Genomic DNA, 20,329 nt, shown 5'->3' on the forward strand with positions numbered 1-20,329 from the left:
GGAATCAAGTTGATTCATCCACTTGACTTTCCTCCATGGTTAGAGGTTAACTAAGTGGTAGCAATGGACAATTCTCATCACAATTGAGGAGGATAATGAGGATAGGACTTCCAATTCTCATAACCTTGCCAAGAGCTTTTCATAGTTGTTAGTTTATTTCTTTTGCAATTTAAATTTCTTGTTCCTTAACTCAAAAACCCCCAAAGCTATTTCATAACCAATAACAAGGACATTTTATTGCAATTCCTAGGGAGAACGACCCGAGGTTTAATACTTCGGTTTATAGATTTTAGAGGTTTGTTACTTGTGACAAACAAATTTTTGTATGAAAGGATTGATGTTGGTTTAGAAACTATATTACAACGAGAATTTATTGTGAATTCTAAACCGTCAAAAGTCTTCTCATCAAGGCACCAAACGATCTTCCTAGACCCATCTACTTGAGCACTACACCAATCCATGCTCCTTGAAGCTTCAACCATAATGAGCCTAGACTTACAACGCCAACCACTAAATATTTTTCTTTTACGCTTCATCCCACAAAGCTCCCTAAGTTGGTCATCCATTTCAAGCAAACCATATTCAAGTGGGATAATAAAGCTAATAGAAATGAATTTCACCCACTCAAATGAAGGAGTAGATGGCAACCTAGGTAAAGATGATTCCAAGGGTCTTGCTAAAGCATATTCAATTCCCATCCTCCTTTTTCTAAGGATCTCCACCTCCTCACAAGATCTCTTAATCTCAATCCTTTGTTCGACAATTTTATCTAACTCTTTTCCCTTACTCAAATTATAAATGGGAGGGTGAGAGACATTTACCTCCACATTGCTTTCCATCTCATCGGGAGAAGGTTCTTCATGCTCAAAGGATTCTTCACCACTAAGACTTGATGCTTGATCTTCATCACCAAGGGGACTCAATTCTTGTTCTATCCCATCCAATTCTTCATAAGGGATATGCCTTGGAGGTTGTGCACATTCCTCCTTAGCATCAAATTCAATCATATTGGAGGGGTTTTCTTCAATCCTAGACTCCCAAGGTGGTTCCGCATCTCCTAAGTCTTCAACCACTTCTTCCTCTTCTTCAAAAATTGTAGCTTCCTCCAATTGTTCCAATATGAAGCAACTTCCCTCATTCTCCACCAATCTCTCCTTCATGTTATGCTCTTCATTTGTTTCTCCACATATAACCATGGGAGTTCTTTGAGTATTCAAGCATTGGGATGCTAACCGGTTTACCACCTCGTCCAAGGTGGCCGTGAATTGTTGCACATCCCTTTTCATCTCCTCTTGTCCTTGAACAAGAACATCAAGGATGTCATCCATTGGAGGTTGGGGTGGATCGAAGGGTTCATCAATTTGGGGGAAGGATTCATAGTAGGAAGGTGATTATTTTTGGTAGAGTTGTCGTGGTTCAATATTTCCCATTCTTTCCACTTGTTGCACAACACACTCCATGGTTGCTTGAAATTGATCCAATGCTTCATTGAGACAATCCCTTGACTCTTGTTCTGCTTGGATATCACGAGTAGGATCATATGGCTCTTGGATTGAAGGACATGAGTATTCTTCCATAGGAGGTTGTGGTGGAAGGTAGAGTTTATCTTGTGGTTGAAAGTTTTCATATATTGGAGATAGTTCATCTTGGTAATAATATGGAGGGGATGGCTCTTGAAAATGTTGATGTTGGAGTAGTGTTGGCTCTATGTGTGGTTCATATGGCTCATAGGATTGTTGGCAGGATGGATATGGATTAGGGTCATATGAAGATGGTTGGTAAGAAGGGGCTTGTGAGTATGACTGAGGGTTATGTTGGGGATATGGCTCATAGGCATATGGTGGTGGTTCTTGAAAGTCACAAGGGGATTCACCATAGCCATTGGATTGATATGCATCATAGAATGGCTCTTCTTCATAGTGCATTGGTGGAGGTTGTTGCCATGAAGATTGATCATATGCATATGGCTCTTCCCACCTTTGGTTATCCCATCCTTGATACACATTCTTATTATAGTCCTCATTTTCTACAACATAGTGAGAACCAAACTCATAGCCAAAGTGAGAATTCATGATAGCAAGAGAAAATGAAAATAAAATCAAATAAGAAACAAAGGAAACCAAAGCCTAAAACTAGCAAGAACTAACAAAGAAGCAAAAGGCAAACATATTCACAATATTCACATATATACAATAACCAATAACACAACACCATTGCAACTCCCCGGCAACGGCGCCATTTTGATGAACGAATCTTTGACGGTTTAGAATTTCACAAATGAATTCTCGTTGTAAAGTACAGTTTCTAAACCAATCACTAATCCTTTCATACAAAAATTTGTTTGTCACTAAAACAAACCCCTAAATTTATAAACCGAAGTATTAGAACCTCGGGTCGTTCTCCCTAGGAATTGCAATAAAGTGTCTTGTTATTGGTTATGGAGCATGTTTTGGGGTTTTTGGATGAGAAACATAAAAAGTAAATGACAAGGAAATTCAAAGAACAACTAAAAGGGTCTTGGCAAAGGTTGGTGGTCAAGGATCTCTATCCTTATCACTAACCACAACATGAGAATTGGCAAGAATCAATCCCACTAAGTTAACCCCTAACTAATAGTAAAGGAAAGTCAAGTGAGCTATATCAATCCAAGTCCATAAGTCCTAGTTCTCCACCAATTCAATTAGTGAGATCTAGAGTTAATGGCTCCCAATCGTCAATCACTTGGACATTAGTAACTCAAGAGTTCCTAAGTTACCTTCCCAAGCCAAGAGCATAAAATTCTACTCTAAAATCCAACCAAGTATTTTATCAAACACTTGGAAGGCATAAAAGGAAAACATAGTAAAATTGCAAGAAAAGTAAATCTACACTACTCAATTGCAAGGAATTAAGCAACAACAAATCAAATGAACACTAAAGGAACATGAATCATAAATTGCATTAAAGGAAAATGGAAGAACAAAGGTGCATCAATATAAAAGTAGAAAATTACAAGAATTAAATGCTAAACTAGAGAGAGGAGATGTAGAAGAAGAAGACATTACAAAAGAAAAGTAAATCAAAGCATGAATTAAACCTAGATCTAAGAACTAAACCTAATCCTAATTCCTAGTTCTAGAGAGAAGAGGGAGCTTCTCTCTCTAGAAAAATAACTAAAGGTTCATGTTGGCTAAACTAATTGCTCCTCCCTTTTGCTTGGACTTCAATTCTGCATGAAATACACTCAGAAACAAGTTGGATTTGGGCCTAGGCAGCTCAGAAATCTCCCCCAGCGTTTTGCCTTTAAGTGGGCCACATGAGAGTATCGGCGCGTACGCGCCATTTATGCATGCGCGTCGATTGGCAACTTCTTCATCCGCGCGGACGCGTCATGTACGCGTGCGCGTGCCTATGTGAAACCACTTCTGCGCGTGCGCGCCTTGTACGCGTGCGCGTCCATTGGTGCATTCCCAATCTTTGTTTCTTCATGCATTCTCCACTTTGCATGCTTTTCTCCTCATTTCTTCCATCCAATACTTGCCTTATGATCCTGAAATCACTCAACAAACACATCAAGGCATCGAATGGAATTAAAGTGAATTAAAATCACCAATTTAAGGGCCTAAAAAGCATGTTTTTACACTTAAGCACAATTCAAGGGAGAATTACAAAACCATGCTATTTCATTGAATAAATGTGGGAAAAGGTGGTAAAATCTCCTAAAATAAGCACAAGATAAACCACGAAATCGGGGTTTATCACCCCCGCCGTGACCACCAACCCTCATCTGGTCACATTTCGTCTCTATCTCCCTTTCTTTGTCGACTGTCTGTGCTGTTCATTATCTGCATTCCAGGTTTCTGCCTTCCCCTGTTCTGCTTCCTTTACTGTTTTATATTAATTCTGTAATTAGCTTAGTTAGTTAGTTAGTTTAGTTTAATTAGGTGGTTAGAGAACCTGGGCTGAGTAGTGGATTTAGGCTTGTTTGAATAATGATGATGATTGAAAGTGTTGCCATCTATTGATTTTCTTGCTTTGCTCGTGCTGTATGTTTGGCTTGCCTAATGCTGCTGCATATTGGTTTAATGATGCTTTGTGTTTGAAATATTGGAATTCAGATTGCTTGCTTATTGAATGGTTCATTGTTGATGGAGTGATTCTGTTTTTCTCGAATTCAAATTGAATTGTCAACTGCTCCACTTCAATTTTCCATTTTATTCTTGTTTCAAGACCCTGTTATTGCTGAATTCCTATTTTATTTTGTTCATGATGCTATTCTGGTGTTGTGCTGAAAGCCAGTTTCTCTGTGCATTGTTTAAGGAAATAATGCTTTTGTAGCATGCTGGTTTAGTTTAAATTGCTTTCTAATGAATTGTTGTTGAAAGATTGGCTATTTGTTCAATTCATATGAACTCATACATGGCTTTTGTGCTTTTGATTTTTAATGAATTCATATGGAATCTGATTTGACTATTTAAATTTGAAAAATAGCCAATGTACTACTAAAATGCTGCCGGATTTTTCCTAACCATAATTCTTGAATTAACATTATTTGATTGAGGCAACGAGCTTCTATTTGACAAAATTCTGCGTCGATAGGATCTTGTTTGCTAAATGGTTTTGGAAACTCCTCAAGAACAAGTTTTGGTCATGTTTATCATATTCCTTGCTGCTTACAATGTTGATTTACTCATATACATTGCATAGTTTGAGTAAATTTTCAGATTGACCACAAACTCGGTTTTCATTTGGAATTGAGCCCCATTTGCTTGCTTTCACAAGATTGATGATTTCTTCCACCTATGTGGCTAATATGATTCATTTTCTCTATGCCCAATTACCTTTAGTCACATGGCGCATCAAATTTTCAACTCTTATCTCAACCTTGTGACCTTCATGCCTCATTGAAATTTGGTGTTTGAATTTCATGTATGTGCATTGTTCACTAAAGTTCTGATTTTACCAACACCAATTCATACAACTCTGGTGATCTCTACATTAATTGATGACTTGTTTTCATATTGGTTGCTTTCTGGCAATGTTATATTTCATCATCAATAACTTGATGCATTTCATGATTGTGAGTATGCTTACATTCTTATTTTGTACATGCCTTTTGAATTGAGCCAGTAACCACCATATCACTGATTTTCAACTGATTTCTAACTCTAACTTGTTTAACCAACTAACCTCTTTTGGTTTTCAACTTAACTCTTTTGATTATTCTTTTTAGATATGGCGTTTCTTAGGCTCAATGAACAAGTATTGTACAATTGTGGTTTGATTTCTTGGTTTGTGACTTGGTTTGAATTTTGAAATTTTGTTGCTTGCATCCCAAGAATTCTCTTTTCTTTATTCACTTCATGAATATGCGTTGCTTTGAGTGCTTTATATCTGCTTGGCTAGCTGCTTATATTATATCATCTCTATTTTTCAGGATGTCAGACAAAGGAAAAGCTATAGCCACCACTTCAAAAAAGAGAAAGCACTCTAAGACCTCTACCCCTTCTGTAAAACCCAGAATCTTTAAAAAGTCTTATTATGATCAAGTCTCAAATCATATAGTTATTTATAGCCTTAATTTCAGAAATTATTTTATTAAAGATAATTAAGGCAAGTTTTGATTTATTAAATTTGAGATAAGTTATGGTTATTATCCAATTTTACAATTATTGGATTATTTTCTATATTTGAATCACATAGTTGGTAGTTGTGAAATAAAAAGGATTTTTATATGATTTTGGACTAAATAATTAATATTTTAGAATATTGATATTACTATTTTGGAAAATGAAAAAAATAAGTATATTATTTCTAATTATTTGGTGGGGACATTTTATTGAAAATAATTTATGAAATTGATGAGCAAATAATATTTTTATACATTATTATTAATGGATTAGAATTTATTTCTAATTACTATAATATCCCTATTTTTATTTGAAATAGCTAGGCGTTCAACACCCAATCAGCAGTCACTGGCGTTGAATGCTAAAGCAGGAGAAGATGGGCATCCAACGCCCACTGAAGACCATCCTGTTGAGGAACTGAAGGAAATCAGAGCTCATGAAGAGACCATAGAAGTTCCCCTGAATGCCCTATTGCATTTTGTGGAGTCTGAAGAGTACTCCTCTTCTGATGAGGAAGAAGAGACTAGGGAAGAGCAAATTGCTCGGTACCTGGCAATCCTCATTAAACTAAATGCCAAATTCTTTGGGGCAGAGGTATTGGAGAGGGAACCTCCAATGCTAACCAAGGAGCTCAATGCTCTGGTTCAGAAGAAGGTACCACAAAAGCTACCAGATCCCAGAATCTTCCTGATTCCCTGTACTTATAGGGGCAATCACCTTCGAGAAAGCATTATGTGACCTTGGATCGAGCATAAACCTCATGCCTCTCTCTGTAATGAAAAGGCTAGGAATCTTTGAGGTGCAAGCTGCCAAGATCTCATTGGAAATGGCAGACAGGTCTCTAAAAAGAGCATATAGCATGGTGGAAGATGTCCTCGTAAAGGTTGAAGACCTGTACATCCCTGCAGATTTTATAATCCTAGACACTAGAGAGGACAAAGATGAATCCATCATTTCCTGGAAGACCTTTCCTAGCCACTGCTAAGGCCTTAGTTGATGTGGAAAAGGGAGAGCTAGTCCTACAGTTGCATGACGACTGTATTTTGTTCAAGATGCACAAACCTCACTCTCCCTCTGACAAGAAAGGTACCATGGTGCAGCACATAGTGTTCGAACCTTCTCTCTCAGTGCAGAGCTATATAGTGCCCCCAGACACCAATTCTAAGTTTGGTTTTGGGCAACCATCGTCAAGCATTGGGAATGAGAGTACTAAGAAGAAGGTACCTAAAGGCTGGAGGGACAGGAAGATCCCCACTAATGGCCTCTCACCTAGCATGAGAGTTGTCTTCACTGACAGTCCAGCCGTTCCACACACTGTGAACAGAATCCTGTCTTTAGAGCATGTGGAGCTCATCCATGAAAGTAAAGGAAAGAGATTCACTGTAAGGGGTGAAGTTCTGAGCCCCTATCTATCTCCGTAAAGGAGCTTCCCGTCAAGCTAGTGACATTAAAGAAGCACTTGTTGGGAGGCAACCCAACCATAATTAAATTACTTTTAGTTTTTCTTCGTTTTATTTTTAGTTAAGCTTAAATTCACAGTTTCCCATTGCTTTAGATGTTTATGATCATGCACAGGGCCTATAACAGAAACAGAGACATTCAGAGGTGGAAACAAAACACCCTGGGGAGATCCCCTTGCTGGCGTTGAATGCCAGACAAGGAGGAAAATGGGCGTTCAACGCCCATAAATGAGCAAGGAGCTAGCGTTGAACGCCAGAATGGGACCATTCTGGGCGTTCAATGCCCTAAAGGGAGATAGCACTGGCGTTGAACGCCAGAGGAGGACTCCTTTGGGCATTCAACGCCATACATGGAGCAAGTCTAGGCGTTGAACGCCAGCCAGGGAGCAAGGTTGGGCGTTCAACGCCCCACATGGAGTAGCCAATACCCCCATTGGGCGTTCAAACGCCCATTCCTGGCGTTGAACGCCAAGTAGGGGGGCCTATCTCCATCACTTTCTTCCTACTTCTCCTCTTTTCTTCCCTTTCATTTTTCTTTGCTCGAGGATGAGCAAAACTCTTAAGTTTGGTGTTGCAAAATCTTTGCTTTTTGACTTCTACGATTCTTATGTATGGGACCCAAAGTCGGAGAATCCTCTAGAAAGAGGAAAGGAAAAGATCTCGGTTCCACTTCCGAACCTTGGTAAATGGAGAGATTCTTTACCAAAGCCCATCAAGACCACTTCTATGATGTGGTGAAACACAAAAGGGTGATCCCCGAGGTCCCCTTTAGGCTAAAAATGGATGAGTATCTGAAAATCCAACAAGAGATTTGGAGAAGAGATTGGGAAGTTCTAATTAATCCTATCTCGAAAGTTAGAATCTTAATGGTGCAAGAGTTCTACACCAATGCGTGGGTCACCAAAAAGCACGATACTAGTGTGAACCCAAGCCTCAAAAATTGGCGCACCATGGTCTGAGAAATACTCTTGGATTTTAGTCCAGAAAGTGTAAGATTGGTTCTCAAACTACCACAAATGGTAGGAGACCCACATTCTTACACAAGAAGGGTCAACACCGACCAAAGGTTGGATCAAGTCCTTGCAGAAATTTGTGTGGAAGGAGCACAATGGAGGAGGGATGCGCAAGGTAAGCCTTACCAACTAGGAAGGCTTGACCTCAAGCCCGTGGCAAGAGGATGGTTGGAGTTCATCCAACACTCTATAATCCCAACAAGTAACTGCTCTGAGGTTACCATAGACCGGGCAATAATGAACCATTGCATCATGCTTGGAAATGAGGTGGAAGTACATGAGGTGATATCTCAAGAATTGTACAAGGTGGCGGACAAGCCCTCCACCCAAGCGAGGTTAGCATTCCCTCACCTCATATGTCACTTATGCAATTCAGCTGGAATTGTCATAAAAGGAGACATCCCCATTGAGGAAGACAAGCCCATCACGAAGAGAAGGATAGAGCATACTAGAGAGCCTACACATGGACCACAGCAAGAGCATGTGCAACCACCTCCACCAGAAATTTTTGAGATTCCTCAAGGGATGTATTTTTCTTCCCAAGACTATTGGGAGAAACTGAACACTTTTCTAGGAGAGCTGAGTTCAAACGTGGATTAGCTGAGGTTAGAACACCAAGAGCAATCTACCATCCTCTATGAGATAAGAGAAGATCAAAGAACTATGAGGGAGGAGCAAGAAAGGCAAGGATGAGATATAGAGGAGCTTGAACGCTCCATTGGATTCACTAGAGGAAGCAGTAGCCGCTGTCACTGAGGTGGTCACGTTCCATTCCCTTGCTTATGTTAATTTCTGTTTTCCATTGTTTGTTTCTTGTTGCATGATCATCTTTAGTAGTTTGTTCTTTACTTGTTTTGTCTTAAGCTATAAAATATCCAATGTATATCTCACCATGCTTAAAAGAAAAATTTAATTTGAAAAAGAATAGTGAGATACATAAGCTTAAGTTATATAATAAGAGTAGTCGAATTATTTTGATGTGGTGGCCTTGCTTCCCCTAATTAAATGCTTGTGGTGTGAAGGTGTCAAGTGAAAATCTTGAGACTAAGTAGTTAAAGTCATGATCCCAAAAAGCAAAAGAGTGTGCCTAAGAACTCTGGACACCAATGTTTGGGACTTTAAGCAAATCTAAAGTCGAATCTAAGGGTTCCCCCAGTTAAGTGTCTGTGGCGTTTATGTATCCGGTGGTAATACAGGAAAAAAAATGCTTACGGTCACAACCAGGCTAAAAAAGAAGCTGTTTTCAAGAATCAAGAAGAACTAAACTAGGAAAATCAATAATATCATTTGGATTCTGAGTTCCTAAGGATGTCAATACTTCTGAGCTACAAAGGAAAGTAAGATGCCAAAACGGTTCAAAAGTGAATAACTACTAGCCCCACTCATCAATTAGAACTGAGCTTCATTAGAAACTTTGAGACTTATTATATCTTTCTCTTCTTTTCAATCCTACTTTATTTTTGGTTGCTTGGAGACAAGCAACAGTTTAAGTTTGGTGTTCAAATGAGCGGATATTTTATACGCTTTTTGGCACTATTTTCCTAGTATTTTTTTATGTTTTGTTGAGTTTTATTATGTTTTAATAGGTTTTAGTGTAAAATTTATATTTTTTTATTCTACTTTGAGTTTGTGAGTTTTTTATAATTTCATGTAATTTCTGGCTGAAATTGATGAGTCTTGACAAAGTCCGATTCAGAGGCAAGGAAAGCGTAGCAGATGCTGTCAGATTCTGATCTCCATGCATTCAAATGAGCATTTCAGGAGTTACAAAGATCCAAATGACGTGTTATTAACGGCGTTGGAAAGCTAACTTCGAGAGCTTTCTAGCAATATGTAATGATTTATACTTTTTTTTGAAGGAGACTGCCCATATTGGGCATTGAACGCCCAAATCACCCCTTTCTGGCGTTCAACGCCCCAAAGGGAGAATGCCCAGCGTTGAACGCCCAAACCTGGCATTCAACGCCCCAAAGGGAGCAAGGCAGTGTGCAAACAACACCCTAATGGGCATTCAATGCCCATTCCTCAAGCTAGACGCCAAGCTTAGCCCAAAACACTCAACAAAAGTGGGCCCAGGAGTGGATTTTCGCACCTGTAGCCTAGTCTATCATATTTTGTACTTCTTAGTTATTAGATTACTATATATAGGAGAAGATCACCCATGTTAGGATCTTCTACCTCATCTTTTTCCACTTATTCGAATTACACTTTAAAGGATGAGTAACTAAACATCCTAAGTTAAGGTTAGGAGCTCTACTAATTCTTATGGATTAATAATATTGCTGTTTCTATTTCAATATATGTTTAATTCCATTCTAAGATGCATTCTCGTTCTTCGTCTTTATGAATCTGTATGACCCCTTTTTCTACATGAGTTCATGCGAGTCTCGGGAGGGATAGCATTGAAATATAAGCTTGAGATTACATCTCCTAGACGGCTAATCCACAATCCCGTTGGGGACATGAGAACATCTGTTCAGCCAGGATCTGGGGTGATTAGAGCCTTTGTGGTATAAACTAGAATCATAAAGCTTCATTCTCCAATCCGGAAGATCTGATATTGTTTGTGGCATTTTGAGTAGGATCACTAGAGATTGAATTGCTAGAGCTTCACCCTCGTTCAAATTGAATGACCATTGGCATGGCGTTTGATGTGAATCAGAGGAGATTAATGACCATTGGCGTGGCATTAATCACTTACAGTTTGCCATGGAATGAATCATTCATTATTGGAATAGACAACAAGAAAAGTTAATCCAGAAAGATAAGGCATCTCCAAAGCCTTAATTGATTTCTCACTATCGTTTCTTCGGTATTTTTTTATTGCTTTCTTATTTATTTTATGTGCATTCAACAACAACCAATCAACTTTCTATTCACTTGATTAAGATCTGCAGGATAACCACTGCTTGCTCAATCCAACAATCCTCGTGAGATCGACGCTCACTCACCTGAGGTATTACTTGGATGACCCAGTGCACTTGCCGGTTAAGTTGTGCGGAGTTCTGAATTTCGCACACCACAATATTTCTGAACCTCAAAGGAAAGTGCGATGCCAAAGCTATTCAGAAATAAAGTGTTAATAGCTCCATTCAGTAATCGGACATGAGCTTCATTGACAACTCTAACCTGATGTATTTTTCTCTTCTACTTGATCCTATCTTGTTTTTGGTTGCTTGAGGACAAGAAACTGTTTACGTTTGGTGTTGTGATGCGTGAGCATCTTATACCTTTTTTTGGTTGTTTTTAATTGAGGATAGATTGTTGGTTTGGATCTATACTTCAACGGAATTATTTTGTGAAAATTCCTAACCGACGATTTTTCTCCGTCAAGTTTTTCATATACCACCTTCTTCTACAATGGGTACTCTTCCTTTGCAAACCGCCGCCACCACTTAAACAGCAGAGCTATGTTATGAACCATAGTATCTCCAACTCCTAACCCGCCTAGTTTCTTAGGAACCTGCACCACTTCCTATCTTACTAATGCCATACCATTTCTACCATCCTACCTACTCCACAAGAATCTTCTCTGCAATGAAATCAATTTCTCAGCAACAACTTTCAGCATCTTGAACAAACTCAAATAATACACTGGCAAACTATTTAATACTGATTTGATCAGCACCAACTTTCCAGCTTTGTTTAGCGCTCTCCACAGACTGAGCTTCTCCTCCACGTTGTCTATTATAAGCTTCTAGGTCTTCACCAACCTCGAATTTGCTTTTAAGGAGATTTCAAGGTATTTAACTGGAAGGGTATCTCCCTTACAACCCAACAAGCTACACATACACTGAATATCATGCCGACACTAAAATCTCAAGCTAATTTTATGAAAGAGTTTAATTTTGATATACTGACAGTGTAAAGCGTTTTAGAGTTTAATTTTTATTTACATAGTCGTACGATCACATCCTAGATGCTCTCTTGGATGACCATTCACGCAGTCAATGTAAAAAGTAGTTATTTTTACTGATATAACGTTATGTAATTGGATGCACTTGTAAAACTATTTTACATTGACAATACATCAAAATTAAATTCATTCCATGAAAAACGAAAATAAGTCACGAATAATAAATTTTAGAGCAAAAATATACAGTGAACTAGGTTTCCTTACCTAGCTTGACTCAGGCTTCAAATATTTTGCAATATATTTTGAGGCAAACCACGATCTACTTTACTTCCAATGGACTCTTTGCATCTAAAATCATCATTAAAACCATAAATTCCAATAACATCTCTCTTGTAATGGCACTAGCGGAACAGATGAGGAAGAGGCAAACGCCGAGGAAGAAGAGGGAGGAGGAGAAAGAAAATGAATAAAATTTAGAAGGAAAAATCAAAGAACGTATTTTTTTATTCTTCATTGTATAAAAGGTAAAAATGACATTTTAAACAACGTATTTTATACTTTTACGTCCCGAGGATAGTTAATTGTTGTCAAATTCATTACTCGTTGAAGAGGGTTTTCCGATTTTGCATATATAAATTCAATAACATGTAATACATAATAAAACAGTTTTGGGAATTTGTTGTAACACAACATTTACAAAACTACAAGTGAGGATACAAGTGTACATATGTTCTATTTCTATGAATGCTTATCATTGTAAGACATCTATCTAAATCATATACTTAGCTATTCTCACATTAGAATACTTATCTTTGAAGTCATACCCTACCAATCATATAACAACCATATAACATGTGATTGATTTATGTAAATATTTTTACAATGATATTGATAAAAATTAAACTCTGTACAACTATAATCACTCTTTGTTGTTGGCAGCCCGATCCCTTCTTTGTCTACCAAGAATACGCGAAATCTGTAGACCTCGACTGAAGGCTTGGTTGAAGAGCATTCTTGTTTGAAACTCTGAAACAAATGGGAACCATGCCAAGAAAGCAACTGGTGTGAAGAGAAGCAAACCCATTATTATTTCATATCCACGAGCAAGCGCCCGGACAGAACCCCAAAAAGCAGCATGTTGAATGGCTGGCTTACAAGCTTGTGCTATCTGTGAAAGAGAGAAAAGAAAATGCAATGAGAATGGAAGGACAAGGATAACTAATTAACTATACATGATCAGAACTACATATATCATCAGCAATGAAAATTCAATTTTATAGAGGATTCCACGAAACACAAATGCCACAGAAAGAATGTGAAAACTGACCAGCAGCAATCCCCAGCCTGTTGGCATTACAGCTAGAATGCAGACTACTATGTCCTTGATTGTCATTTTTGCCACTGCTATCAATATTATGAAGGTGGCAAGGAATGTTAAGAAAATGGAGCCCTTAATCAACCGAAACAAAAGCTGGAAGTCTGCGCTGAGGCGGCGCCTGCCAACAGATACACCCTGCAAAAATGGCAGCATCATTGTATAGAACGGTTTAATATGACAGTGAACAGTTTGCAAGAAAAATGCAAAAAGGGATGTAAGAAGCTATAGTGTTTGCTAGATTAGCACTGCTCTACATCTTTAGCTTATACAACATCAAAATTATGTCAACCATTATGCAAGCAGAAACAATCAACAATATGTCTACATGGCCATCACTGAAAAGAGAACTGAGAGAATAACATTATGAGTTGTTACTGTTGTGATGTTCAAAATATTTAACTGAAATAACATAAGAACTCTGTAACTCGACATTTACTTGTGAGGTATTTGAAAATTCTATATCCTGAATTTTGGCTCTGTTTAATTAATTGTTGTGTTCACTACGAATCGGCTAACCCATGTAGTTGATCTTACTTAGTTGGACAAGGCTCAAAAGTTGCTATTTAGTTAGTGATTTTCCATGTAAAATAATGCTTAAAATTCATGAATATGCTTAAAAACAGAATTTCTTTTTCCTCCAATGTGTATTCTGTAGGATTTCCTGAACAAAGGATTATGCCAGTATTTAAGGATATAAAATACAATAATTTAAGCCCTTACCTTCATTAGACCCAAGATTACAAAGATTATCAACCATGACAAACCGTAAACCTGTAAGCCAAAAGTAATTATGATTAAATTGATATCCTAGTTGCAAGAACCATGAGCAGCCAAGTAAGCATTCCTAAAGGGAGCCATTTGCGAAAAGCACTTACCAGAACACTTTGAGTCGTGTTAGTGATTGAGAGGTGATATACAAGCCCGTATTGATATAGGAAAAAGCGAAGAGATAGTATAATCTCGGTAATAATACCACGCATTCCAGAGTGGTGGAGATGCTCATGTTCCTTTTCCCACCAGGATTCCCAACTTTTCTCAGGAGGTACACCAATACCTCCACGGTTGCTTATCCATTTATGCCAATCAGTCCAATCATCAATTATCTTTTGCCACTCAAAGCCTGAGGGGTTGAAAAGGAAGGGAGCAAAAAGCCATGTCGCTACCATGAACCATATGGTTAGGGTAATTAAAACATAGGTCACTGTGCCTCTGTAAGACTTGCCAAATATATGGTACACCACAAGCAGAATCATCAACTCAATCCCTTTAACAAAATGGCTGCGGGAATAGAGTCTATAGTTATCAGCAAACTTAGCATGAAACACCACAAAACCACGACCAGTGCCTCGGTACTGTGCACCTCCATGAAGCAATGTCCTTCCATAATAGTGTGTTTTTGTTCCAAGTGAAAATGTGAAAAATACAGGAGCCAACTGAATTTGCATGAGTACAAATTCACTTAATGCTTGACGAAAGCCCCTCTCCAAACCAATTTCCATCACCATAGGTAAGGCCAACAAAAATCCAATTTGCACAACAGATTGTGAAGTAAGAGCTGCTTGAAGGGCTCTGTTATCTCGAATGATTCTTTTATTGTTCAGCCCTTCTTCAAGTCCACTAAGGGCAAGATAGAGGCGGCCATAAAGGAAAACATAAACGGTGAGGACAGTAACCTATAAAAAGCAAATTTAGTACTTATAAATTGATCATAGTCATAAATTCACAAGGTAGGTTTCAAGTATACCAGGGTACTGAAATAGAAGCCAATAGTGGTGAAATAACAAGATAACATTCGGAAGAAATCAAAGCGGTGCCCAAGCCTATATATGTCCCTACTCATTGTCTGCTCCCCATTCCCATTAGCTATCTTTGCCTCAAACATTGATATCTGGTTGAGACCCACGTCTCTTCCTTTACCAACTTGTATGTACTCATGATGAGTGACGTTGCCTTCACGCAATGTAGAATTGAAACCTGTAGAAGATGGAAAACTTATAATATTAATACTTCTCTGGAAGAAAAAGAAAACACGATACACATGCAGAATTTAAAATACATGCCTGCAAATATATCTTCGCTCAAGTTTATGACCTTGGAGGCCTTGCTTATGCCCCCTCTTGTCAGGTGGAAAAGTCTATCAAATACATCTGGATGGCCATAATGGAACCGTACCCTGGATGAAAGGTTAAAAAAAAATCATTGAAAACTTCAACAAATAGTGGATACACAGTCGAGCTTAACATGAAGACTGAACACCTCAACCTGAATAGTAAACAGCACGTACACCAACCATCCCACAAATAAATAATAAAAATAAAAAAGGATATACCACAATAAAAGAGAACTTCAACTTTTATATTCTGGTCATTTTTCAGTTTATTGTGGTAATGCAGTTATGGGACTGTCTGTTACTGCTAAAAAGTCTTATCTCGGTATTATATGGTTAAATCATTGCACTCTTGAAACTTTTCATTTTTCTGTCACCCTCCTCTTTTTCCGAACTCATTCACTCCCCCCTCACCCTCAACATGTTGCAACTATTTATCTGGAACTAACTAGGTTGTTTAAACATATGTCAAAGTTCTCCTTGCCAATGCTCACTGGCTTTCGCTCATGCTATCTTTCCATGGTGAGGAGAAATCTTTTGTGGGGAGGAGGGGGACTTACTTCAGGGGGTTTGCCAGCAATCTTTGCCCAATTGTCACAAAACTATTCTCCTGATTGGACATAAACCAAGCAAGGGATGAAACACTGCAACAAACAAAAGGAAGATAAATGTGAACAGTCTTCATATGTATATTTCAGCTTGTAATGGAAATAATACTAAAAAACCATGCAGAAATTGGTAATAGATCATACCTGCCAGTAAATATATGTTCCCTAAGCCCAAGTATTGTTGGCTGTCTCACACCATGGTTTTTGAGAAATTCTTGCAACAAATTCCTCATTTTGAAAGCTTCTTCCATATAATTATCCTGTAACATGAATAGTTTAGCTATCTAACTATTTTTAAACCTAATTTTCCCGTTTCATTCACATATAAATAATGTAGGACCTGATTCATGTCTATTGTTTGCAAGCCTTCCCCACGTGTGAAAATGATGGCATGGTTCTGATTCTCTGGTTTCCCCTCACCCAATATAGCAGGTCCTGGAAGCTTTATTTTGTAGATTACCTACAAAAGACAAGTAAAATGTTGGAATCGTTATAACTGCATAGAATATATCATTGACCCTTGATATTTCTAATTTAATAACATTAGTGACCAGGAAAAACCTATACATATAGAACTTATTTGACAATTTTCATTAGAAAATAGTCTGGAAACTAGAACAAATACCAGTTCCTCCTCCAAGGCTCCAAGAAAGATACCTTAGGAAGTGCCTGATGCTTTTTTATTAGAAATTGTGGTGACTCATGTATGCATGAATTTATTATGGTTTCATATTTAATATTGATCTTTCCGAAGTAGGATTTACAGCAACATAAGCAGTTTCATCATTTGCAAAAGTGGGGTTCAGTTATCATAATTTCAAGAAGAGTAATCATATAACATCCTAAGACTATTCCGAAGCATCCTTCTAAATCCTAAATAAAGTAAAAAGAAAATACATTCAGTGTCTTGAAATCTTGAAAAACAATCAATTATTTCCTAGTGGTTAGAATGATCTATTAAAAGAATAAGTCATTTCTCTTTAAGGAATTGTCTAAGAACAATACCTGATCTAAACTTTGAACTGTTTCAGACGAACCAATTGACTTTGCTGGTAAAGCAGCTTTCACAAGAGCTGAATAATAAACCTTTTCATTCTTTTTGGTTTTATCTTTGCTAGGCTCTTCAACCTCATCAACATAAGCAATTCTAAGAGATGGGTACCTACAATAACAAAGTAGCAATTGTAACAGGACAGTGCTAGCTCAAGCTATAACAAGGCAGGAGCTCGGTTTGAGTTACAAACTTGGTCATGAGCTTTAAAATTTCTTTTGCCCTAGGATCACCAGATCGCTTGTGAATACCATATTGTTGACATGAAACCACATATGCGAACTTCATGTCAGCTAATGATTGACATTGAGTCCACAACGATCGCTCAGTGTGTGGATTTTCCTTACTCTCTAGTTCAGCTGCCTTGTAACCTTTCATGAGATCTGTTAAACGATTGAATGGTGATTTAGGCCATGCTTTATAATAGATAAGCTAGTGATACACTAATATAAACATTGAGTTTATCTCCACTTACCGTCATCTTTTGCCATATCAAGAAAAGCCTGTAGCTCCAAAGCTTGTCGGATATACATCATCCCTCGGACTTCATTCATTGATAGTGAAAAAGTGAAATTGAAGGATATTCAAAATTGTATAATGCCAAAAAGAGTATCAAATTGCATATTTATACACAAATAAACATTGGTGGTGGGAGAGAAAGCATTTTTTACCAGTTTTGGTCAATGTTTGGCCTCTATATGATGCCCATAAACGGAGTTCTTCTTCTAACTCTCCTCTGACTTGTTCTTCACTCTTACATTCAACTCGTTCAAGAAAGTTTTTCCATTCATCTGAAGTGAAGAATGATCACAATCAGAAGTATATTATGGCATTGTACAAGGTAATGGCAAGGATGGACAGCTGTTTTCAGCAATGAGGTACAACGCTACTTTAAATTTATGTCTTTTACATTTACTATCAACAAAGAAATATATGGTCATTTTTTTCTTCCATTTTGTTCCAAACTCTGATCCATCATGATGATGGATGAACGAGATTTTATCACTGAGCAGTGCACATACAGTGATTAGAGAGTGAACCAAAGGTGCCTGGAACCTACTCTGATCAAAACTTAAAAATGAAAGAAAATAGATTGTGATTCAAATTCACTTAATTGCATTCAACAATCAACATAAAGGGAATATATGCACAAAACGTATTATCTGCACCTTTAACTTTTTCACCCAGTAACAAGACTAGCATAAGTGTCCTAAGCTATTTCATAAACCACTATCTTAGATATATGAACTAACTAATTAAAATTGTTCAATCCAAACAATAATGACTAAAGTGTTTAGATCAAGAAATTCATTTGATAAAGATAACTGGAAAACCTGGAAATATCTTTTGCAAGTAAAATAGGATAGACACTCCATCTTCATTTGGCTCTTCTAGCTCGTCTATGGAAAAAAGAACAGCTTCATCATAGTATGGTGTCAAGACACTACAAAATCAAGAAATAGAGTCATCAATAAGTTATAATAGATATTGTATCCAATACTGTTATGCCATCCCCCAAATTTATCAATAACATACTTTGATAATCTATGACTAACATATATTATGAAATTAAATGGAGACAATGCCCTTACAAAGAAATTGTGTTAGAAGACACAACATGAAAGAAAAGGAAAACGGTGTACAGCCTCTTGTAATCAATATATACAGTATGCTATTTATTTGTGAGAGTACAAGAAATATTCTCATATATCATGTTCATTTCCATAGCAAAAAGTTACTTCTCCGTAATATAGAACTTACTGATAACTAAAATAACCTAGTTGTTTTTTTATTTGTTTGTCTGTTTGGGTTTTTCTTTCATTTTCTAAGGTACTTAACCATGTCTGTGTTAGGTTAAAAGTTGATCAAAGTTAAAATATTAGGCTGGAGTGAAATGACCCAAATTTGGAGTTCAGAATTACTTTGACACGGATCAAGGAAGTGGAGTATAATTAACTCGATCATAAAAATATCTTATGCAATTTCAACATGAATTGAGCTTACGAGAAGGACAGCATATTCCGAACTTTGGGAGCAGGTGGCATATCCATAAACAATGAATTAGAGAAGAAAGATATACGCCTCCTAGCATCCAGGTTGGATGGTACATCCATAGCAGACTCCTTTACAGTGAGCAATAAATGAAGCCTTTTTATCTATGAAGAACAAAAGAGCACAAACAGATACATCACATCATCATATAGGGGAAATATATCGAGATATTCAGATAAACTAGTGAATTTAAGTGCACATTCTTAATTTTCATAGAAATGACAACCTATAAATGTAACACTTACTTTCTCTTTCCAAGCTTCAGTTTCTGTTTTGACAGGAAAAGCAAGTCTACCAAAAACCTGATATTGTTGATCAAGGGGTGTCATCCTTTCATCCTTTCCAAAAGACCCACCATGGCTTGAATCTAGCAAACTACAAGTGAATGCTAATCAATTCTAATTCTTAATACTAATTGAAATCAAGTGAAACAAAAATTCCCGAATCACTTACCCCTCAACTTCTCCTTCCATTATGTCTCTGGTCACAATCTCTAGCATGTCAAGCAAAAGAATCACAACCTGATCCTTGTCCTCCTGTTTGTTATCTGACTGAAGAAATAAAGCGAAGTTCAGTTAAACTCCACATTCAGTCTAACATAAGACATAGAATTTTATTCATAACAATTACCAATAATTCAATCAGTTTAATAAATCGATCATATAGACTGGGAAGAGCACTCATATTCAGTTCAGTCAGAAGATCTCCATTCTTTATGTGCTCATCAACTATTACAAATATATTATTAATGACCCTGCATTAGTGAAAGCATAATGTAATAAAGTCAGCATATGAAACTATGTCAAGCCTCTCTTCCCATGTAAACTTCAAATACCAGGAACTTACAATTTCTCACGTTCTGCTAAAACCAAGAAGTTAATAATATTCCTAAAAGAAGCATAGCATTCAAGAACAGCAGATTTCATGTACTTGTCCCGAGTCAATCTCTTTTCCAGCTCTTGTCCTTTCCCAAAACTGTCTTTGGCCATCGACACTGCTATTGGGATCTGTTCAATATATATGGACATACATATAGATTTAAGCATGAAATTGATTATTCTAATACAAACACAGAATAATTGACATAAGTAGTTGAACCTTGCTAGCAAGTAAGAAAGGAGGCCACTGGTATATATATATCCCTTTACCTGGAGGACGAGCATGGTATAACCCGACTGGCACTAAATTTGGAATA

At 37.4% G+C, this 20,329-nt stretch overlaps 1 protein-coding gene across 1 annotated transcript in view; it reads right to left on the minus strand.

The window, feature by feature from the left end:
- The window catches only part of LOC107612541 (callose synthase 3), a gene marked incomplete in the record, with an annotated part of 19,939 nt that continues 12,169 nt past the window's right edge, over positions 12,560-20,329 (minus strand). Inside the window, 15 exon segments of the mRNA XM_016314229.2 lie at positions 12,560-13,106; positions 13,266-13,451; positions 14,037-14,087; positions 14,192-14,989; positions 15,061-15,290; positions 15,377-15,489; positions 15,984-16,067; positions 16,176-16,291; positions 16,372-16,491; positions 17,037-17,193; positions 17,276-17,465; positions 17,558-17,626; positions 17,754-17,873; positions 18,417-18,526; positions 19,087-19,196. Of these exon segments, the coding sequence (XP_016169715.2) occupies positions 12,858-13,106; positions 13,266-13,451; positions 14,037-14,087; positions 14,192-14,989; positions 15,061-15,290; positions 15,377-15,489; positions 15,984-16,067; positions 16,176-16,291; positions 16,372-16,491; positions 17,037-17,193; positions 17,276-17,465; positions 17,558-17,626; positions 17,754-17,873; positions 18,417-18,526; positions 19,087-19,196 (2,703 nt within the window).

This window comes from Arachis ipaensis, chromosome B08 (genome assembly GCF_000816755.2).
Source record: "Arachis ipaensis cultivar K30076 chromosome B08, Araip1.1, whole genome shotgun sequence".
Taxonomy (NCBI): Eukaryota; Viridiplantae; Streptophyta; class Magnoliopsida; order Fabales; family Fabaceae; genus Arachis; species Arachis ipaensis.